The following is a 16,138-nucleotide window of genomic DNA, read 5'->3' on the forward strand; positions in this document are numbered from 1 at the left end:
GAGAGAAGAGAGTTATTTATATGTTAATGTTCGCGCTGTTTGACAATGAGACACTCCGCAGCCAGGGTGGTGAGGGAGAGTCCAGGATTTCTATGGCCATTCAGAACAGGTTGAGTCTCTAGAGGCTGTTAGAGTCACAGCTACAAAAAATTTAGTCAGATCATATGTGGTTTTCTGTTTGTATGGTTTTGATCGGTGAATCATACTTAGTTTTTCTTTTGTTGCTATGAGGAGGGATATGTCACTTATTGAAGCTCCAGCTCTGTCTTTCTCACGGTTGTCAAGACAATGAGGTTCTGACTTTTCACATAGCAAACAGAGTTATTTTTGTACTTGAAAGTAAGTTTGGATTGTAGATTCTGTTTCCACACATTTGTAGTATTGTAACAAGGAGAAAATCTGGTTTAAAGGTGACCTATCATGAAAATCAGACTTTTTCCATGTTTAAGTGCTGTACTTGGATCCCAGATTCATCTACCATCCCATAAAATGTGAAAAAGAACATCCCAGTAAATTTTTTTGCTAAACCTTGTGAAAAAATGAGCCACTCAGATTTTGCTCCTCTCGTGACGTAGAAATGGCATCTTATTATAATATTACCCCCTAAATATGCACGTTTCCACCCACAGCAAGCAACAACAGTGTATCAGTTCAGCCATGGCAAAAATTCAAGCAAAGCATGCTAACTGTTCTGTCATTGGCTGCATAGACAAGCACAGAACACTATTTAGAGTCTCAGCCTCGGAGGAGACAAGACAGCAGTGGATTTATTGATTTATTTACTGTGTATTATGCTGCTGCCACAAAGATCTAATATAAACATGCGATTTCTTTCACCGCTGTTTAGCTTCACAGACATAACTGACTGTTTTCGTAACTCGTATTTGACAGTTTAAACGCAATAAGACGTGAAAGAGAACTTAGGCCCTGTTTGCACTAGTGCGTCATTTCTAAATGAAAACGAATCCTAGTCTACACTGGCATTTGTGCGTTAGTGTAGATCTCAGTCTACACTACACAGCTGAAAACGAATGTCACATGACCATTCAGGCTGCCTACACCATCAAAAGTCTCAGTTTTGGTCTGTTTACACTATAATGTAACCCTGGAGTTTTCCAACTAAAACAGGGTCTGCAGAATTTTTGAGGGTTGAAAATGCTGGAGTAGTGTAAACGACAAGTGTAACCATAGCAAAAGTTATATGTTTTAAAACGAAAACAGACTAGTGTAAACGTACGCTGAAACACAACCCCAGAGTATTCAAACTAAAACAGGGTCTGCAGCATTTTCGAAAGTCTTCATTTTTGAGGGTCGAAAACGCCAGAGTAGTGTAAACGACAGGTGTAACTGTAGCAGAAGTTATGTGTTTTAAACAAAAACGCACTAGTGTAAAACGTAGCCTGAAATGCAACCCAGGAGTTTACAAACTAAAACACAGTCTGCAGTGTTTTTGAAAGTTGCCATTTTCAAGGGTTGAAAATGCTGGAGTAGTGTAAACAACAGGGGCAACAGGAGCAAAGTTATACGTTTTAAAATGAAAATGCGCTTGTGTAAAAGTAGCCTTAGTTTAGTACTCACATGCTGTGTGACAGCCACCTTCTCTGCATGTGCTCAAAAAACCCTATTTACATGATAATCAAAACCAAAGAGATGTTTTTTAGCTGAGTATCTGAGCTAGGAACTGTAAAGGCACAGACCTATTCTGGAAAAGGGGGCAGAGAGAAGCAGCTCATTTGCTTTTAAAGAGACATGGACAAAAACATGTTTCTGCTTCCACTCAAAATAGGCATTTTCAAAATTATATAATAAATTAACTGTGGGGTACTGTGAGCTAAAACTTCACAGATACATTCTGGGGACACCTGAGACTTATATTACGTCTTGTAAAAAGGGCCATAATAGGTCTCCTTTAAAATATCTTCTTTTACACATTTGAAACTAAATGAGTTTGAGTAAATAATGGCAATTTTCATTTTTCGGTTAACAATCCCTAAAAAAAATGCAATATTTGAAATAGCATCCAAACGTACTCTTTATCCACTGTTAGTAGTAATAAAGCACTTAATCGAGAGTAAAATAGAATAGTGGAGATCCATTTTGGTGGATAAAATGCATCTCATTCTGTTGTTGCACTAAAGAATATGTGCAATTGATTTTGCTATTTATACATTGAGGCAAGGAAGATGACTCAGCTTTACAGAATCCACTAATATCGGTCCCCAAGTCTGTGTTTTCCCCTCAAGGTCTTTGTGGAACATATTTTACCGTTTTATTGAAACAAATAAAAAGATGAAAATAGTTCAGTGAGCAGTGTCATGGGGCATGCTGTCCTGAGAAATTCACATTTTACGTGGTGGGCGAGACAGATCAAAAGAACTTCCTGGCGTATTTAGGGCAAGAAAAACTGCTACTAGGTTGTTGACAGTAGAATATCGTTGTTATGCTTGTTGGAAGATGGAATGAAAAGGCTATATGTATCAGATCTATCCGGATAGCCATTATAGGACTATTATTACCAGCTCTTTCTTACAATTTTCTCAGTGCATTATAAATGCGCATAATTCTACTTGTTTACTTTGGCCAGTTGAATGATGCAATGTAATGAAGTGTTTTGAGTTACAGTTTCTCTTTATATTGAATTTAAGGTTAAAACCATTGTAATATTTGCATAATGCACTGCATTTGGTCTTTTTCTGGCACTTAATTGTGATCTTGAGACCATCATCTGATGATGCATTGTTCTGCTTAAATGTGTTTTAGGAAGCCACTGTTTCTAAAAATCATGATGAAGTGTAAGTGCTGGGCATTTAGGGTTATAAAATTTCACCCCAGTGTAGCCTAGAATATACAAGCTTTCCTAGCAAATTAAAAGGCTGAAATTTGAATATGATCATCACCAAGCACTCCTCTCTTATTCCCTAAAGTATCAGGATTCTGTAGTATTCCCGCACCTCACGGACTCCCCTATAAAGTAACCCCAAATACTTAGTTATAGGCTTGGAGTGCAGTTGCTTTGACCTCTATAAAAGCTTTTTCAGTGAGACAGAAACTTGAGAGTCGTTTGTCTCAGAGCAATCATCTTGCATGAGTCTATAAAGTTTAATCTGGCTGTGATTTACTGAATCGGCTCAGCTATGTGCATAACATTAAAAATAGTTTGTAATTAAGTATGCATTCAGCGATGACAGTTCAAATACCTGAAGAGTTCAAAATGTGATCTAAAACAGTCAGCAGTGGTGTCAGTCGGCAGTGACCATATTGTGCGACTTCGGCATGCTGGGAGAATGAAATTGCAAATATTTCCTTGCCAGACTTGTTGCTATGATACATTTCACAGTGTGAGCTATAGTTATATGTAGCTTCAACCCATACTGAGTGGAAAAATAATCATTATTTCGTTGATTTAAACAGCAGGTCACAGAAGATAGTTAAATACTAATCTATAGCAAAATTTGTTTACACAGAAACAAGGCTTAAATCCTAGGATTATTTAAAATATAGCTGAACTCTAATTCTTACCTGCATTGGATCTCCTGATATTTCATTTAGAAAATGTATTACAGTATTTAAATTCTTTCTCATGACATTCTTTTTGATTTATCTTAAAACTATGGTATGCAATGGAATTCAACACAGTGTTAATGCTCAGAAAAATAAATAAATGGAGTTGTACATCCAGCTGCCTCACTTCCCCCATTCATTTCACTGTATTGTTCTGCAGCAGTGAGCGTTTCCTGTTCTTTCTCACGCATTTAACAGGTGAAATGTCTTTCTTCAGTGTTAAACAATAAGTGAAATATAATAGTGCAGCCGTGTTTTTATATTTCTGTTCTGTATCAGGATCAATGCTGTATCGACTCAATGGCATCTTTATATTTAAAACCATTTTTCTTTTCACCCTCAGCCTATAAAGGCTTTTCTTCGGTAGAACAACATAATTGCCAGTAAAATACTGAACTTTCATTTTGGGTGAAATACCAGGGATTTATCTTGTCAAAGTGCTTGATTTATTGGGTAAATACATTTCAAGGTAATTTAATGTCTGAAGATGGACAGTGTGCGGTCGTCTGTAGATTAAAGGATCCTCGGAGAGAACAGCCATTGTGCTCTTTTCAATAGACGAACAGAGAGAACGGAGTGGGTTTGACTGAGACTGACTGGATCGGGCTCAGGCTTTACTGCATTCCTCAGTGTATCGACTGCGTGAAGGGGGTGTGAGAGACTTCACTCACTGAACACCGGCTCGCCTCAAATCATCTGCTTTCTGGGACTGTTTCATTTTGTTTTCGCGAAGGGATGTGACTATAACTGATTGCGCCATTGATATCAACAATGGAATTTATAGGTATGTTTTCCGCATCACTTTATGTTCAGCGGTTGTGGAGCCACACGGCAGTAAGTTGTGTGAGTTTGAATTGATATTACGTTACGTACACATTTGAGACTTTGGTCTACTACGAAGTAGTATTGTTATAGTGTTGCTATTTTAAATACCAATTCGGGAATATGATGATGTAGTGTGTATTCAACAGTTGTCTCAACTTGAAACTGCTTTACTGATGTAAACGACTCTGTTTACGTTTCTGTTTCCGTTTTGGAACCAATAAACAGTGCTTTTTAATTTAATTACGTTTCGTAAACTTGTGTTTCCCGCCGTTTCGGACGAAAAGCCGTATTAAAATACTCTGAATTCAATGTTTGAAACATACAGCGTGACTAGTGTAGTTCGATTCCCAACGAATGACTCTGTGATTCACTTTTATAAAGAACCGACTCCTAACGCACTGTTAGTCCGATTTCCGAGCAAATGACTCTTTTGAATCGATTCATTTTAGTGAAGCACTCGGAGATGTTACTAAATGAATATATTGCCGTGTTTTAAACTAAGAATTGTTAGTCTGTGTGTTAAAGCCTGTGATGCTTATTCAGTAGTGTTTTATAAAGATGAATGAAATTTGAAGTACTAAAAAGAATCGTTCATGGTACCGGATTGGAAAGGATTCCCATTCATCTTTTTTTAGGGCTCTGGTTTTAAAAGTGGACATTTTCCTTGTCCGCTTTAATTAAAGCCTAATTTAGATTAACAATGGGTCGTTGTCATCGTGCCTTTAACGTTAAGTAGAAGAAAGCATCGATTCTTCCGCTTGCCTGCACCCCTATCCTTCATTAACGGTCACCCCTCCTGGCGTCCACTGCTGTTATTTATTTATTTGCCCTTTTAATGTCATCCATCCTATTATGCTCATGCATTAAAGGGATAGAGATGCTTCCATTGAATTAATCATAGCACAACACCCTGAATTTGAACTATATTAATTGCTGTCCAATTACTTGAGTTTTTCCCCCAGATCTGAAAGGAATCTGATGTTAATTGTTATTTTCCATGTTTACATAGAAGATATCATAGGCCATTTTAAATTTGTATAGCAAAGCTGTTTTATGTATGCATGTGTGTGTGTGTACTTGTTTTTGCTACATTGTGGGGACCAAATGTCCCCACAAGGATAGTAAAACCTGAAATTTTTGACATTGTGGGGACTGGCTTGAGGTCCCCATGGGTACAAAAGCTTATAAATCATACAGAATGAGATTTTTTTGAGAAAGTAAAAATGCAGAAAGTTTTCTGTAAGGGTTAGGTTTAGGGGTAGGGTTAGAATAAGGGGATAGAAAATACAGTGTGGACAGTATACAAACCATTGCGCCTATGGAGAGTCCCCACAAGGATAATAAACTAGACTATATGTGTGTGTGTGTGTGTGTGTGTGTGTAAAAGCAACTATGCTGCAGTAAAAATTTATTTATTGTTTTCTGTGGCTCATATTAATTAATTAGACATGCTTTTTTTTTATCAGTATTGCGTAGTTTAAACATTAAAACAGTCTAGAAAATTTAAAACAGAAAAAAATGAAAACGGCAAAAAGAGAATTTGGAAAAAAAAAACCTGAATTTAAGAAAAAAATAAAACTGAATTCATGATTTGGTGGAGGTTGTGGCGGAATGTCAATGTAAATAAATGTCAGTATGGTCGTAAAATACTACTGCTGCTTCTAGTACCACTGCTAATTATTATCATTATTACTAAATAAAAATATAAAAAATACTAAATGCAAAACAAAATAAGAATATTAATTTTGTAATGTTTCACTGTAAAGTTAAAAAAGAGTATTTATCAAAAAATACAGTCACAATAAGAAGAATAATAATATTGAAGCTAAATGGTGCATGTTGTGTTCCAAAATGCACATTAAATTGTTGAAAATTGTTTTTTTTCGATGTTTACATAGAAGATATCATAGGCCATTTTAAATTTGTATAGCAAAGCTGTTTTATGTGTGTGTGTGTGTGTGTGTGTGTGTGTGTGTGTGTGTAAAAGCAACTATCCTGCAGTAAAAATAAATGATGAAATACAATAAATACATATGAAATAGCTAGATTACAAAGAACATTAATAAGATTTGGGATAAGCTAATCATGCAGAGATTGCTTTCTGAGAAATGCCACCAGTTTCTCAATTTGTGAAGAGACCGTCCAGTAGTTTTGCATGCCAAAAGAAAAACACATGAGTGCCATTGCCATGAGTTTTCAATTATAAATATCACTCAACTCCCTTGGGATTTCAGAGTCCCAAAGCATATTGAAATAGGCTGATTTGTCATGGAAAAGATTATTTGGATGTAAACTCCTTCTTGGAGTCATTCAGTCTTTATTGTTCCTTGCCCTGTCCTCGTCTGACGGGATTTTTACACTGTCACTGAGGCCTGAAACTGGCCTTGTGACTATGGATACCTTGAATAGCATCATCTAAACATGACAGTCATAACATACAATGACTCTATTGTCTACGTGCTCCATATGTGAGTGGTAAGGAAGTCTTTAAGTACACTGTATGACCCCCTAATATGAACCTCAGTGTACTTTTAATACCTGATGTTAAACCTGAAATACCTGTCTGTGATTTTCCCACGTTTTTGACCAAACCTGTTTTGACCTTTAGATTCTGAGGCGTCGTAAAACTAAAACAATGCAATGTCCATGAGTTGCAAGGTGTGCCGTACCTGTCTGCTTAGTGTAAGAGTGGAAAAGACATCTTGCGAGTCTCCAGTTTCACAGCTAAGTGTTGTGACATCACTACATTCCAGACGTTTGGAATCACACAAAAACGGATAGATGGAAAAGTAAATAGTGACCGAAGTCTTGTCATCAGGGAAGGAAGAGAATAAATGCACTATTGTGCTTCTGTTTGCACTTGTTTCATTTGATAAGAGTGGTGGTATTTAAGAAGGTGCACCAACCTGAACCAAAACGGCAAGACAAGGCAAGAGAGAAATTGCTGTCTTAGTCAGCAAACGCTTCTGGAAGTGTTCTGTAGCGCCATCAATCTGTAGCACTGCACACAGAAGTTTGAAGTATGGTAAATCCAGCAATAAAAAGAAATATAACCCGTCATAAAATGCTCTTAGGTATCTGACTGAAAGAAAAAAAATCATTGGGATAACGGGTCCATGGATAAGTGTTTCTGAGTAAATCCTGTCTGGTCACAGTGTGCATTTCCACTAACTGACTAAAGCCCCACTGCATTTTGCAGTGGCTTTCATGGAGGATTTTCCTATAGCTTACCATCTCCAAGCATTATGATGCAGAGAAATGCTGCAGTTGCGTGAGGTGGAAGCGTGGAGCTTTGCTCAGCTTCGCTGTTGCCCCTGCTGTTCCACTAAATATGAATAATTAATACCCGGCCTGCACATTTCATATCAGGTATCATCATCTTTACTGTGATGGTGTGGAGAGGCCTGACAAGTAGGCTTTTCATGTATTCCATACTGTTCCAACATGTAGTATTGATAAAGTTGTCAGTTTCTGTAAGGTCTTGTTCTTGTGGTCATGCTGGGGTAATGAGTAAAGTTGGGTAGAGTGCTCAGTGCTCAACAACAAGCATGCATTGACGGCAGTTATATATTAATTGCAATTGCAATTTTTAATTATTTTAGGGCCCGATGATTTCCGCGATGGGAAAAACGCAGACGGAATCACAGAATCCAGTCATAAAAATGGAATTTACCATATAACGCGGAGTGTTACGGAATTTGCTGAATTTTGGATGAATAAATCAAAACTAAGTCAGTACACTTAACGCATGTCTGTGAATATTAAGCCACAAAAATACTATAGAGAAAAACATATTCATAGGGCCTTAAATTTTTTTTTGTTAAACTTTCTTGTTGTTGAGCACTGAGCACTATACCCAACTTTACTCATTACCCCAACATGACCACGAGAACAAGACCTTACAAAAATACTATAGAGAAAAACATATTCATAGGGCCTTAAAATTTTTTTGTTAAACTTTTAATAAATTGCTGTTAAATTGTGTACTTTTCGTGATTTTAATTAATTAGACATGCTTTTTGATTAATATTTCTTGATTTAACCATTAAAACAGAGTCTAGAAAATTTAAAACTGAAAAAAAAAAAAAAACAACGAATCCAGAAAAATTAAACTGGAAAAAACAGAATTTGGAAAAACAAACAAAGAAAAAAAAAAAAAAAAAAAATGGAATTTGGGAAAAAATAAAAAGGATTTCATAGGCCTTAAAAATGTATTTTTTTGTTGAACTTTTAATAAATAGCTGCATTAAAAACAGAGTCTAGAAATTTTAAAACTGGAAAAAAAAATATGAATCCAGAAAAATTAAAATTGAAAAAAACAGAATTTGGAAAAACAAACAAACAAACAAAGAAAAAACAGAAAAAATAAAAAGGATTTCATAGGCCTGAAAAATGTAATTTTTGGATAATCTTTTAATAAATTGTGTACGTTTCATCATATTAATTAATTAGACATGCTTTTTTTTTATCAGTATTTCTTGGTTTAAACATTAAAACAGTCTAGAAAATTTAAAACAGAAAAAAATGAAAACGGCAAAAAGAGAATTTGGAAAAAAAAAATGAATTTAAGAAAAAAATAAAACTGAATTCATGATTTGGTGGAGGTTAGAATGTCAATGTAAATAAATGTCAGTATGGTCGTAAAATACTACTGCTGCTTCTAGTACCACTGCTAATTATTATCATTATTACTAAATAAAAATATAAAAAATACTAAATGCAAAACAAAATAAGAATATTAATTTTGTAATGTTTTCACTGTAAAGTTAAAAAAGAGTATTTATCAAAAAATACAATGACAATAATAATAAGAATAATAATCAAAGCTAGATGGTGCATGTTGTGTTCCAAAATGCACATTAAATCGTTCTAAACTCAGAGCAGGTTCACAGATTTGAGGCCTGTGAATGCTGGAAACACAAGTTGCCCTCTTATGATTTTCACAGACTGATGCACAATAAAACACCTGCAATAAAACAAAAATCCCATAGACTTATAGTTAAGGAGGGACCCAACCACCCTTAGCAAGCGCCACACAGCAAATGTAAAAGTCTAGTTTTCCAGTGAATTGTGTCTCTCACACAATGCATCCATATATCAGTACATTTAATAACAGTCTTCTCATCCATGCAGAGAATGACGGATAATGTAAGTGCAGTTATGCTTAATGTTGCAGGCAGTTTGGCTCTAGATAAAGCATTGTGGCAAATCTTTTTCACTTTCTTTTAGGCAAATCCATATTGATTCCTTTACACCCTCCAAATGGCATTTTACCTCAGATTGATTGCTCAATAAAATCTAGTGCGGTGGTAGTTACGATGTAACTAGGGACCACCCTTTCTCACCCATCCCCCACCCTCCTATCCACCACCACCAGAACACCCGCATCACTTCTAATTACAGCCTGGGTCCCTGTTTCTGGTCTTGCTGTGTTGATTTTAACCCCTCTGTTATCTCCAGCACCGTATTGATCCGAGAAAGGGCTGGGCCCAAATCGATGCAGTAAGTGGATTTTCAGGGGCAGTCACAGCCTGGAGGGTAGGAGGGAAGGAGAGACGCTACACCGTGCTGTGTTGGCCTCGCTGAGGGGCTGACAGGGAGACCTGTCGACTCTGACGCCAGGGGACAGAGGACAGTCAGGGACAGTCTGACCTTGGGCTGCATATAGTGAGGAGATGGATGGGCTGAGAGCTGCAGAGGGAGAGAGAAAGACAGGAATAATTCTAGGTGTGATGCCATAGCTGTGATTTAAGGGAACTAAATGAAAGTGTAGACACTGGGAATAGCTGGTTTGTCAGAACTGCCTGTGTCTCATATGTGTTTTTTTTTGTTTGTTTTTTTTTTTTGAGTTGACTCAGTGTACAAAAATGGATACATTCTTGTGTTCTGATGTAGTTTCTATTTGCATTGGTAAACAGTGCACATTTTTGTTCTATAATTTATCAATATAGGATTTTTTTTTTAATATGCAGTTGAAGCCAAAAGGTTACATACATCTTGCAGAGTCTGCAAAATGTTAATTATTCTACCCAAATAAGAGGGATCATACAAAATGCATGTTATTTTTTCTATGACCTTAATAAGATATTTCACATAAAATACATTTACATATAGTCCACAAGAGAAAATAATAGTTGATTTTATAAAAATCAAAATGACCCTGATTTTTTTTTTTTTTTTTTAATGTGTTCATTGTTTGTCCTGAACAGTTCAGAAAAATTCAGAAAAATCCTTCAGGTCCCACAAATTCTTTGGTTTTTCAGCATTTTTGTATATTTGAACCCTTTCCAACAATGACTGTATGATTTTGAGATCCATATTTTTACACTGAAGACAACTGAGGGACTCATGCAACTATCACAGAAGGTTCAAATGCTCACTGATGCTTCAGAAGGAAACACAATGCATTAAGACCTGGGGGTGAAAACTTTTTAAATTTGAAGATCATGGTAAATTTAACTTATTTTGTCTTCTGGGAAACATGTAAGTATCTTCTGTAGCTTCTGAAGGGCAGTTTTTTTTTTATATTTAGACAAAATAAGAAAAATGTACACATCTTCATTGTTTTCAAAAGTTTCCACCCCCCAGCTCTTAATGCATTGTTTTTTCCTTCTAGAGCATCAGTGAGTTTTTGAACCTTTTGTAATGGTTGCATATGAGTCCCTCAGTTGTCCTCGGAGTGAAAAGATGGATCTCAAAATTGTACAGTTAAGTAATAAGTTTTCAGCATGCAATAAATTGTATTTTTGATCAAATAAATGCAGCCTTGATAATCAAAAGTAAACGCATTAAAAATCTTAGATGTTTATTATTTATTTGTCAACGTTTTAATGTTTGCAGTCCCAGCAAGTGACAGTAAAGAGGAAATTGCAAGGCCATTTATTCACCATGACATTTATTGCAGTATAATGCATTTAAACCACTAATTTGTACATTTGACAAGTTTATCAGTGCTTGCTTCTAAGTAATTTAATTATTCACTTATTAGGGAAGCCATGCAATATCTTTGGGTAATGTTAATGAACTGTATTACTTTACATTGTAGAATATCAAAAAAATAAATAAATACTAATACTAGCCTACAAAAAAACAAAAAACAAAAAAAACTTAAGCTCACCAAAGATAAATAAACTCAGCAATTAAATAAGAAACGAATTACAAGCAATAGGACAAAAACTACAGTAGAACAAATAAATATACATTGAATAAAGTAATCCAATGTATAAAAACATTAAATATGTTTTTCTTCTTGTTAAAGTTCTAAAAGTGATTTAGTCAAGAGCAGTGAGAGATTTTCTCTCTTTCGTTGTTTGGTTAACATGAACGACAGACAGCTGGAATATTAGACTGCTGTCACTTTAAGAGCTGCCCGGATCCAAGATACTGTTACACATGTTTTCTTTCTCAGCTGTTTGCTTTCACCTAAGACCTAGATTACTGTGTTTACAAGGATACTTGCAAAGACAGGCATTTTGACGCATACAAGTTTGTGTATTTAACCATTCCTAAAAAGCTGCAAAAATAATTCTTCACTTGTGACAGCATGCATATAACGTAATGAGTTCGCTTTCGCTGCTGGTTGCGTTTCAACGTCTTAAAATCATGTTTTTGAACCGTAGTGCTTAACGCATGCAAACAATATGTTTTTGTGACCACGTAGAACAGCAACGTCACGTGAGATATTTTTCAATAGTCTATCATTTGACATATTTCTCCCATTAGATCTGTCTACTGGTATCACCCACCCCTAACCTTGAGGTGACAAATATGGGCAGTCAAATTTGAGTCTGGCTTGCGTTGTTTTCTGATAGCGTTCATTATTGCTTTATTAGAGTCAATAAGGGTTTTGAAGGACATACTAAGTATAGCACGCACAGTCCTGCACCATACACCTTCAGTTCAGACCACATTCAGTTCTGTCTTATTTCAGTAGGTCACATTCAGCTAATAGCCATAACACGCTTTGACCCATACAGCAGTGTAATCTGATACATGCTTGTGTTTCCTCTCTATTCTTTTTCTACTTCTCCATTCTATAACAACCTCCAAAACACACCTCGCACAAATGACACGCATTCACACGCGCAGCCCAAGCCTCCAGAGCCGTGTCCCACATGAAGTACGAAAACAAAAGTCTCGAGGCAAAGAGCGCCTCTTCGTTTTTCCTAATGTGCAAGGCTGCAGCAAGCAGACGGAGCCAGATGCGCTGAGGAGAGGGGGGGGAACAAGCGAACGAAGAGAGAAAGAGAGAGAGAGCGAGAAAGGGATGGGAAGTGCTTGCAGTTCTGCTGAGAGGAACAGAGGAGTGAGGTTACAGCAATTGATTGAGTAAATGCGGTAAAATCTCTTCCGCTGGTGTGCCAAAAAAGAGAAAGGGAAGAGGCTGATAAAGTGAGGACTAGGATTGCTGCCCAGAGAGAGGATGGACTGAAAGGAAGAGAGAGATTTAGCAGAGGACGTTTCAGTCTTTGAGGGAGAGCGCTGGAGTGCTGGTACGGAGAGAGAGGAAGACGGTACGATGTGGCAGCGAGCCACGGCAGGACAATGAAGAGGCTGCAGTTTATCAATGTGGCGCAATCTCTATCAGAGTGATGGACAATTAAAGGGAAAGCGCTTGAGCTGATTGGACGAGGGCGATGGTCACTCTTCAGCCAATCCAATGGTGACCAGCTCCATTTATTCAGCAGGTGATGGGCAACAGCTGTGATAGAGGTATCTCTCGCTCTCTCTCTCTCTTTCTCAGCTGCGTTTTATTAGATTAACTTTAATCGATTAAGTTATCGTCTTGCTCTCAGGCTTGGAGGGTCATTAAAAAAATCTGTATTGATTGAAGCTGAGTTGAATATGCTGTTACAAGTCATTTCCTGTTTGATAAGTTGTCTGTGCTTGTTCGGAGGCGAAAAGAGGTGGTGTTTTGCTGCTCTTGGTTTACGTTTACTCGCATTTATGCATTTAGCTTTCATCCAAAGTGATGGCAAGTGCGTTCAAGTTGCATGTTTTACCACAATGTGCGTTCCCTAGGAACTGACCCTAGATCTCAGTTGCTGGCGTCAGTATTGTAATATAAGTACCGCTGTGCTTAGTCATAGGGATCACTGCGATACGTCAAGTTCAGCACTGCAGAGCCCTCGCGCAAGCAGCAACTTCACGGAGAGTGTGAGTGATGTATGGAAGAGTTTGATCCGAGGAGCTCGATGATACAACAGGCGGTCTACAGAGCCCAACTGTGGCTGTGCAGGAGAAAATGTGAAGTCTGTGTTCTTGTAAAGCAGAGTTCTGATACGTTTTCATACAAAACAAAGGTTCCAAACGGAGGTTTTGGTAGCGATGCAGTGGAACGTTTTTTTTTTCCATTTTCTGCAATGGAAAAGTTTTATGGATGATTAAGGTTCTTCATGGAACCATCAATGCTGTTAAAGAATGTTCATTTTTAAGAGTGTGTTTTAGAAACGGATGTGTTTTTCACATCTTGAGGTCTTAGGAAGTCGGATGGACTGCACTGAACTTGACTGGGCCGCTCCTGGGCTGCAAAACAGGTTGAACTGCTAAATTTAGCCGTTAATCAATGGTCCTCTGGAGATCGGCCAAATGCGAGCGTGACTGATGCGTAGTTTAAGAGACATCATGATGTCCTGTTCATTAGATGAGAGGTTTGTTGTGTATGTGAGATATTAAATCGATAGTTTGCACAAAAGTAAAATTCTTGAAGCATTTACTCTCCCTCATACTGTTCCAGATTCTCTATAGAATCAAAGTTAAAGGGATAGTTCACCCAGAAATGAAAATTCTGTCATTAATTATTCACCCTCACGTCATTCCAAACCTGTAACATCTTTATCTTCAGAACACAAATTAAGATATTTTTGATGAAATCTGAGAGCTCTCTGACCCTGCGTAGATAGCAACGCAACTACCACAATTTCTTCTCTTCCGTGTTAGTGAGAATACTTTTTATGTGCAAAGAAGAAAAGAACAACTTTATTCAACAATTTCTTCTTTTCCGTGTCAGTCTTCGACACGTTGTGGCACAGTCATGAATGTGCGTCGAAGACTGACATGGAAGAGAAGAAATTGAGTAAAGTTGTTATTTTTTGTTTTCTTTGCACGTAAAGTTACTGTTGAATTATTTTAATGATGCTCTTACTAACTTTCTGGGCCTTGAACATGGTAGTTGCATTGTTGTATATGCAGGGTCAGAAAGCTCTTGGGTTTCATCAAAAATATCTTAATTTGTGTTCTGAAGATGAAGTTCTTACGGGTTTGGAACAACATGAGGGTGAGTAATTAATGACGGAATTTACATTTTTGGATAGACTGTTCCTTTAAAAAAAGAGGTGGAGTTGTTTTGGACCCCATTGTCTTTCACTGTTTGGATAAAAACAGTTGTTTAAATGTCTTGAAAAGAATATAAGTCATACAAGTTTGGAATATTTGGGTGAACTACACTACCAGTCAAAAGTAGTGTTAAAGACATTTATAATGTTACAAAAGATTTCTATTTCAGATAAATGCTGTTCTTGGAGTAATGATGCTAAAAAAATCAGCTTTGTTCAGATAGAAAGCAGTTATTTTAAATAGTAAACATATTTCAAAATTTTACTGTTTTTGCTGTGCTTTGCTTTAAATAAATGCAGGCTTAGTGAGCAGAAGAGACATCTTTAAAAAACATTAAAAATCTTACTGTTCAAAACCTTTTGCCTGTTAGTGTATGTCTTTAAGCTCTTTATTGTGAGTGGAGGGTTTGATCTTGAGCAGCGGTGGGCAGTTCTCCAACAGACCAGGCACAATCTCTATTGTATGGATCCACTGAGGCCTGCAAGCTGAAACCAGAAACAGCGTCTTGGCCAGAGACCTCTGGGTCAGTTTCAACAGTGTTTCTTGATTCAGTGCAGACGCTGAGAGGCGGGTGTTCTGTGGCAGCTCGTGTTCAGTGATGGACTGGGTTTTTATTTCTCAGGGTGAATTAACTCATTATGGGGTGATCCACACTTCGGTGAGGAGGACGGCCCGAGGGGTGGATCTCTGGGAGGCCGTGCGGATGTAGGTTACGTCCTGTTCCATCCTTGACACACATCGGCTGTGGGGCTCCCTGCAAATGAAGAATAAATCGGTCTGAGGAAATTAAAAATAAACTTGGATATGAAAGGAAAATGAGTAATATTCCACTTCTGAGAGTGGCTTTATATGAGAGCCACAGGGCGCCCATCTGGAAGTCTGCTGGTGGCAGGTAGAGTGAGCTTTCATGAGTGGATGGATGAGTGCTTTATTAAGAGGACTTACTGAAAGCTTCGGGTTAATTCACTCTTTTAAACCTGTCTGACTGGCACTTTAGCCAGACGAGAGATTTCTGCTAGCGACCCGCTGGGCATCATTATGGGGGAGATGGATTTACTGAGGGCAGGTGACTTTATTAGACCCTGAACTTCAGGTGATCAGGAGGATCAATCATGGGTGCAGCGGAGTTCAAAGAAGTGTCAGAGTCAAAGGAACAACACCTATACTACCAGTCAAAAGTTTTTGAACAGTACGATTTGTAATGGTTTTTAAAGAAGTCTCTTCTGCTCACCAAGCCTGCATTTATTTGATCCGAAATACAGTAAAAGCAGTAATATTGTGAAACATTTTTACTATTTAAAATAACTTTCTTTTTGAATATGTTTAAAAATTTTATTTATTCCTGTGATCAAAGCTAAATTTTCAGCATCATTACTCCTGTCTTCAGTGTCACATGATCCTTCAGAAATCATTCTAA

General features: G+C 37.2%; 1 protein-coding gene across 5 annotated transcripts in view; it reads left to right on the plus strand.

Annotated features, from left to right (window-relative positions):
- rasal2 (RAS protein activator like 2) overlaps positions 1-16,138 on the plus strand; it is a 103,197-nt gene that overhangs the window by 54,810 nt on the left and 32,249 nt on the right. Inside the window, exon 1 of one of the 5 annotated variants that reach the window (XM_051130656.1) lies at positions 4,006-4,345. The exons of 3 other annotated variants lie outside the window; for them this stretch is intronic. In XM_051130656.1, the coding sequence (XP_050986613.1) occupies positions 4,333-4,345 (13 nt within the window). In that variant the 5' untranslated portion in view covers positions 4,006-4,332. Of the gene's footprint in view, positions 1-4,005; positions 4,346-12,543; positions 13,099-16,138 lie in introns of those variants that run through there. One more of the 5 variants, XM_051130648.1, reaches the window with a different exon arrangement.

Source organism: Labeo rohita, chromosome 2 (assembly GCF_022985175.1).
Source record: "Labeo rohita strain BAU-BD-2019 chromosome 2, IGBB_LRoh.1.0, whole genome shotgun sequence".
NCBI lineage: Eukaryota > Metazoa > Chordata > Actinopteri > Cypriniformes > Cyprinidae > Labeo > Labeo rohita.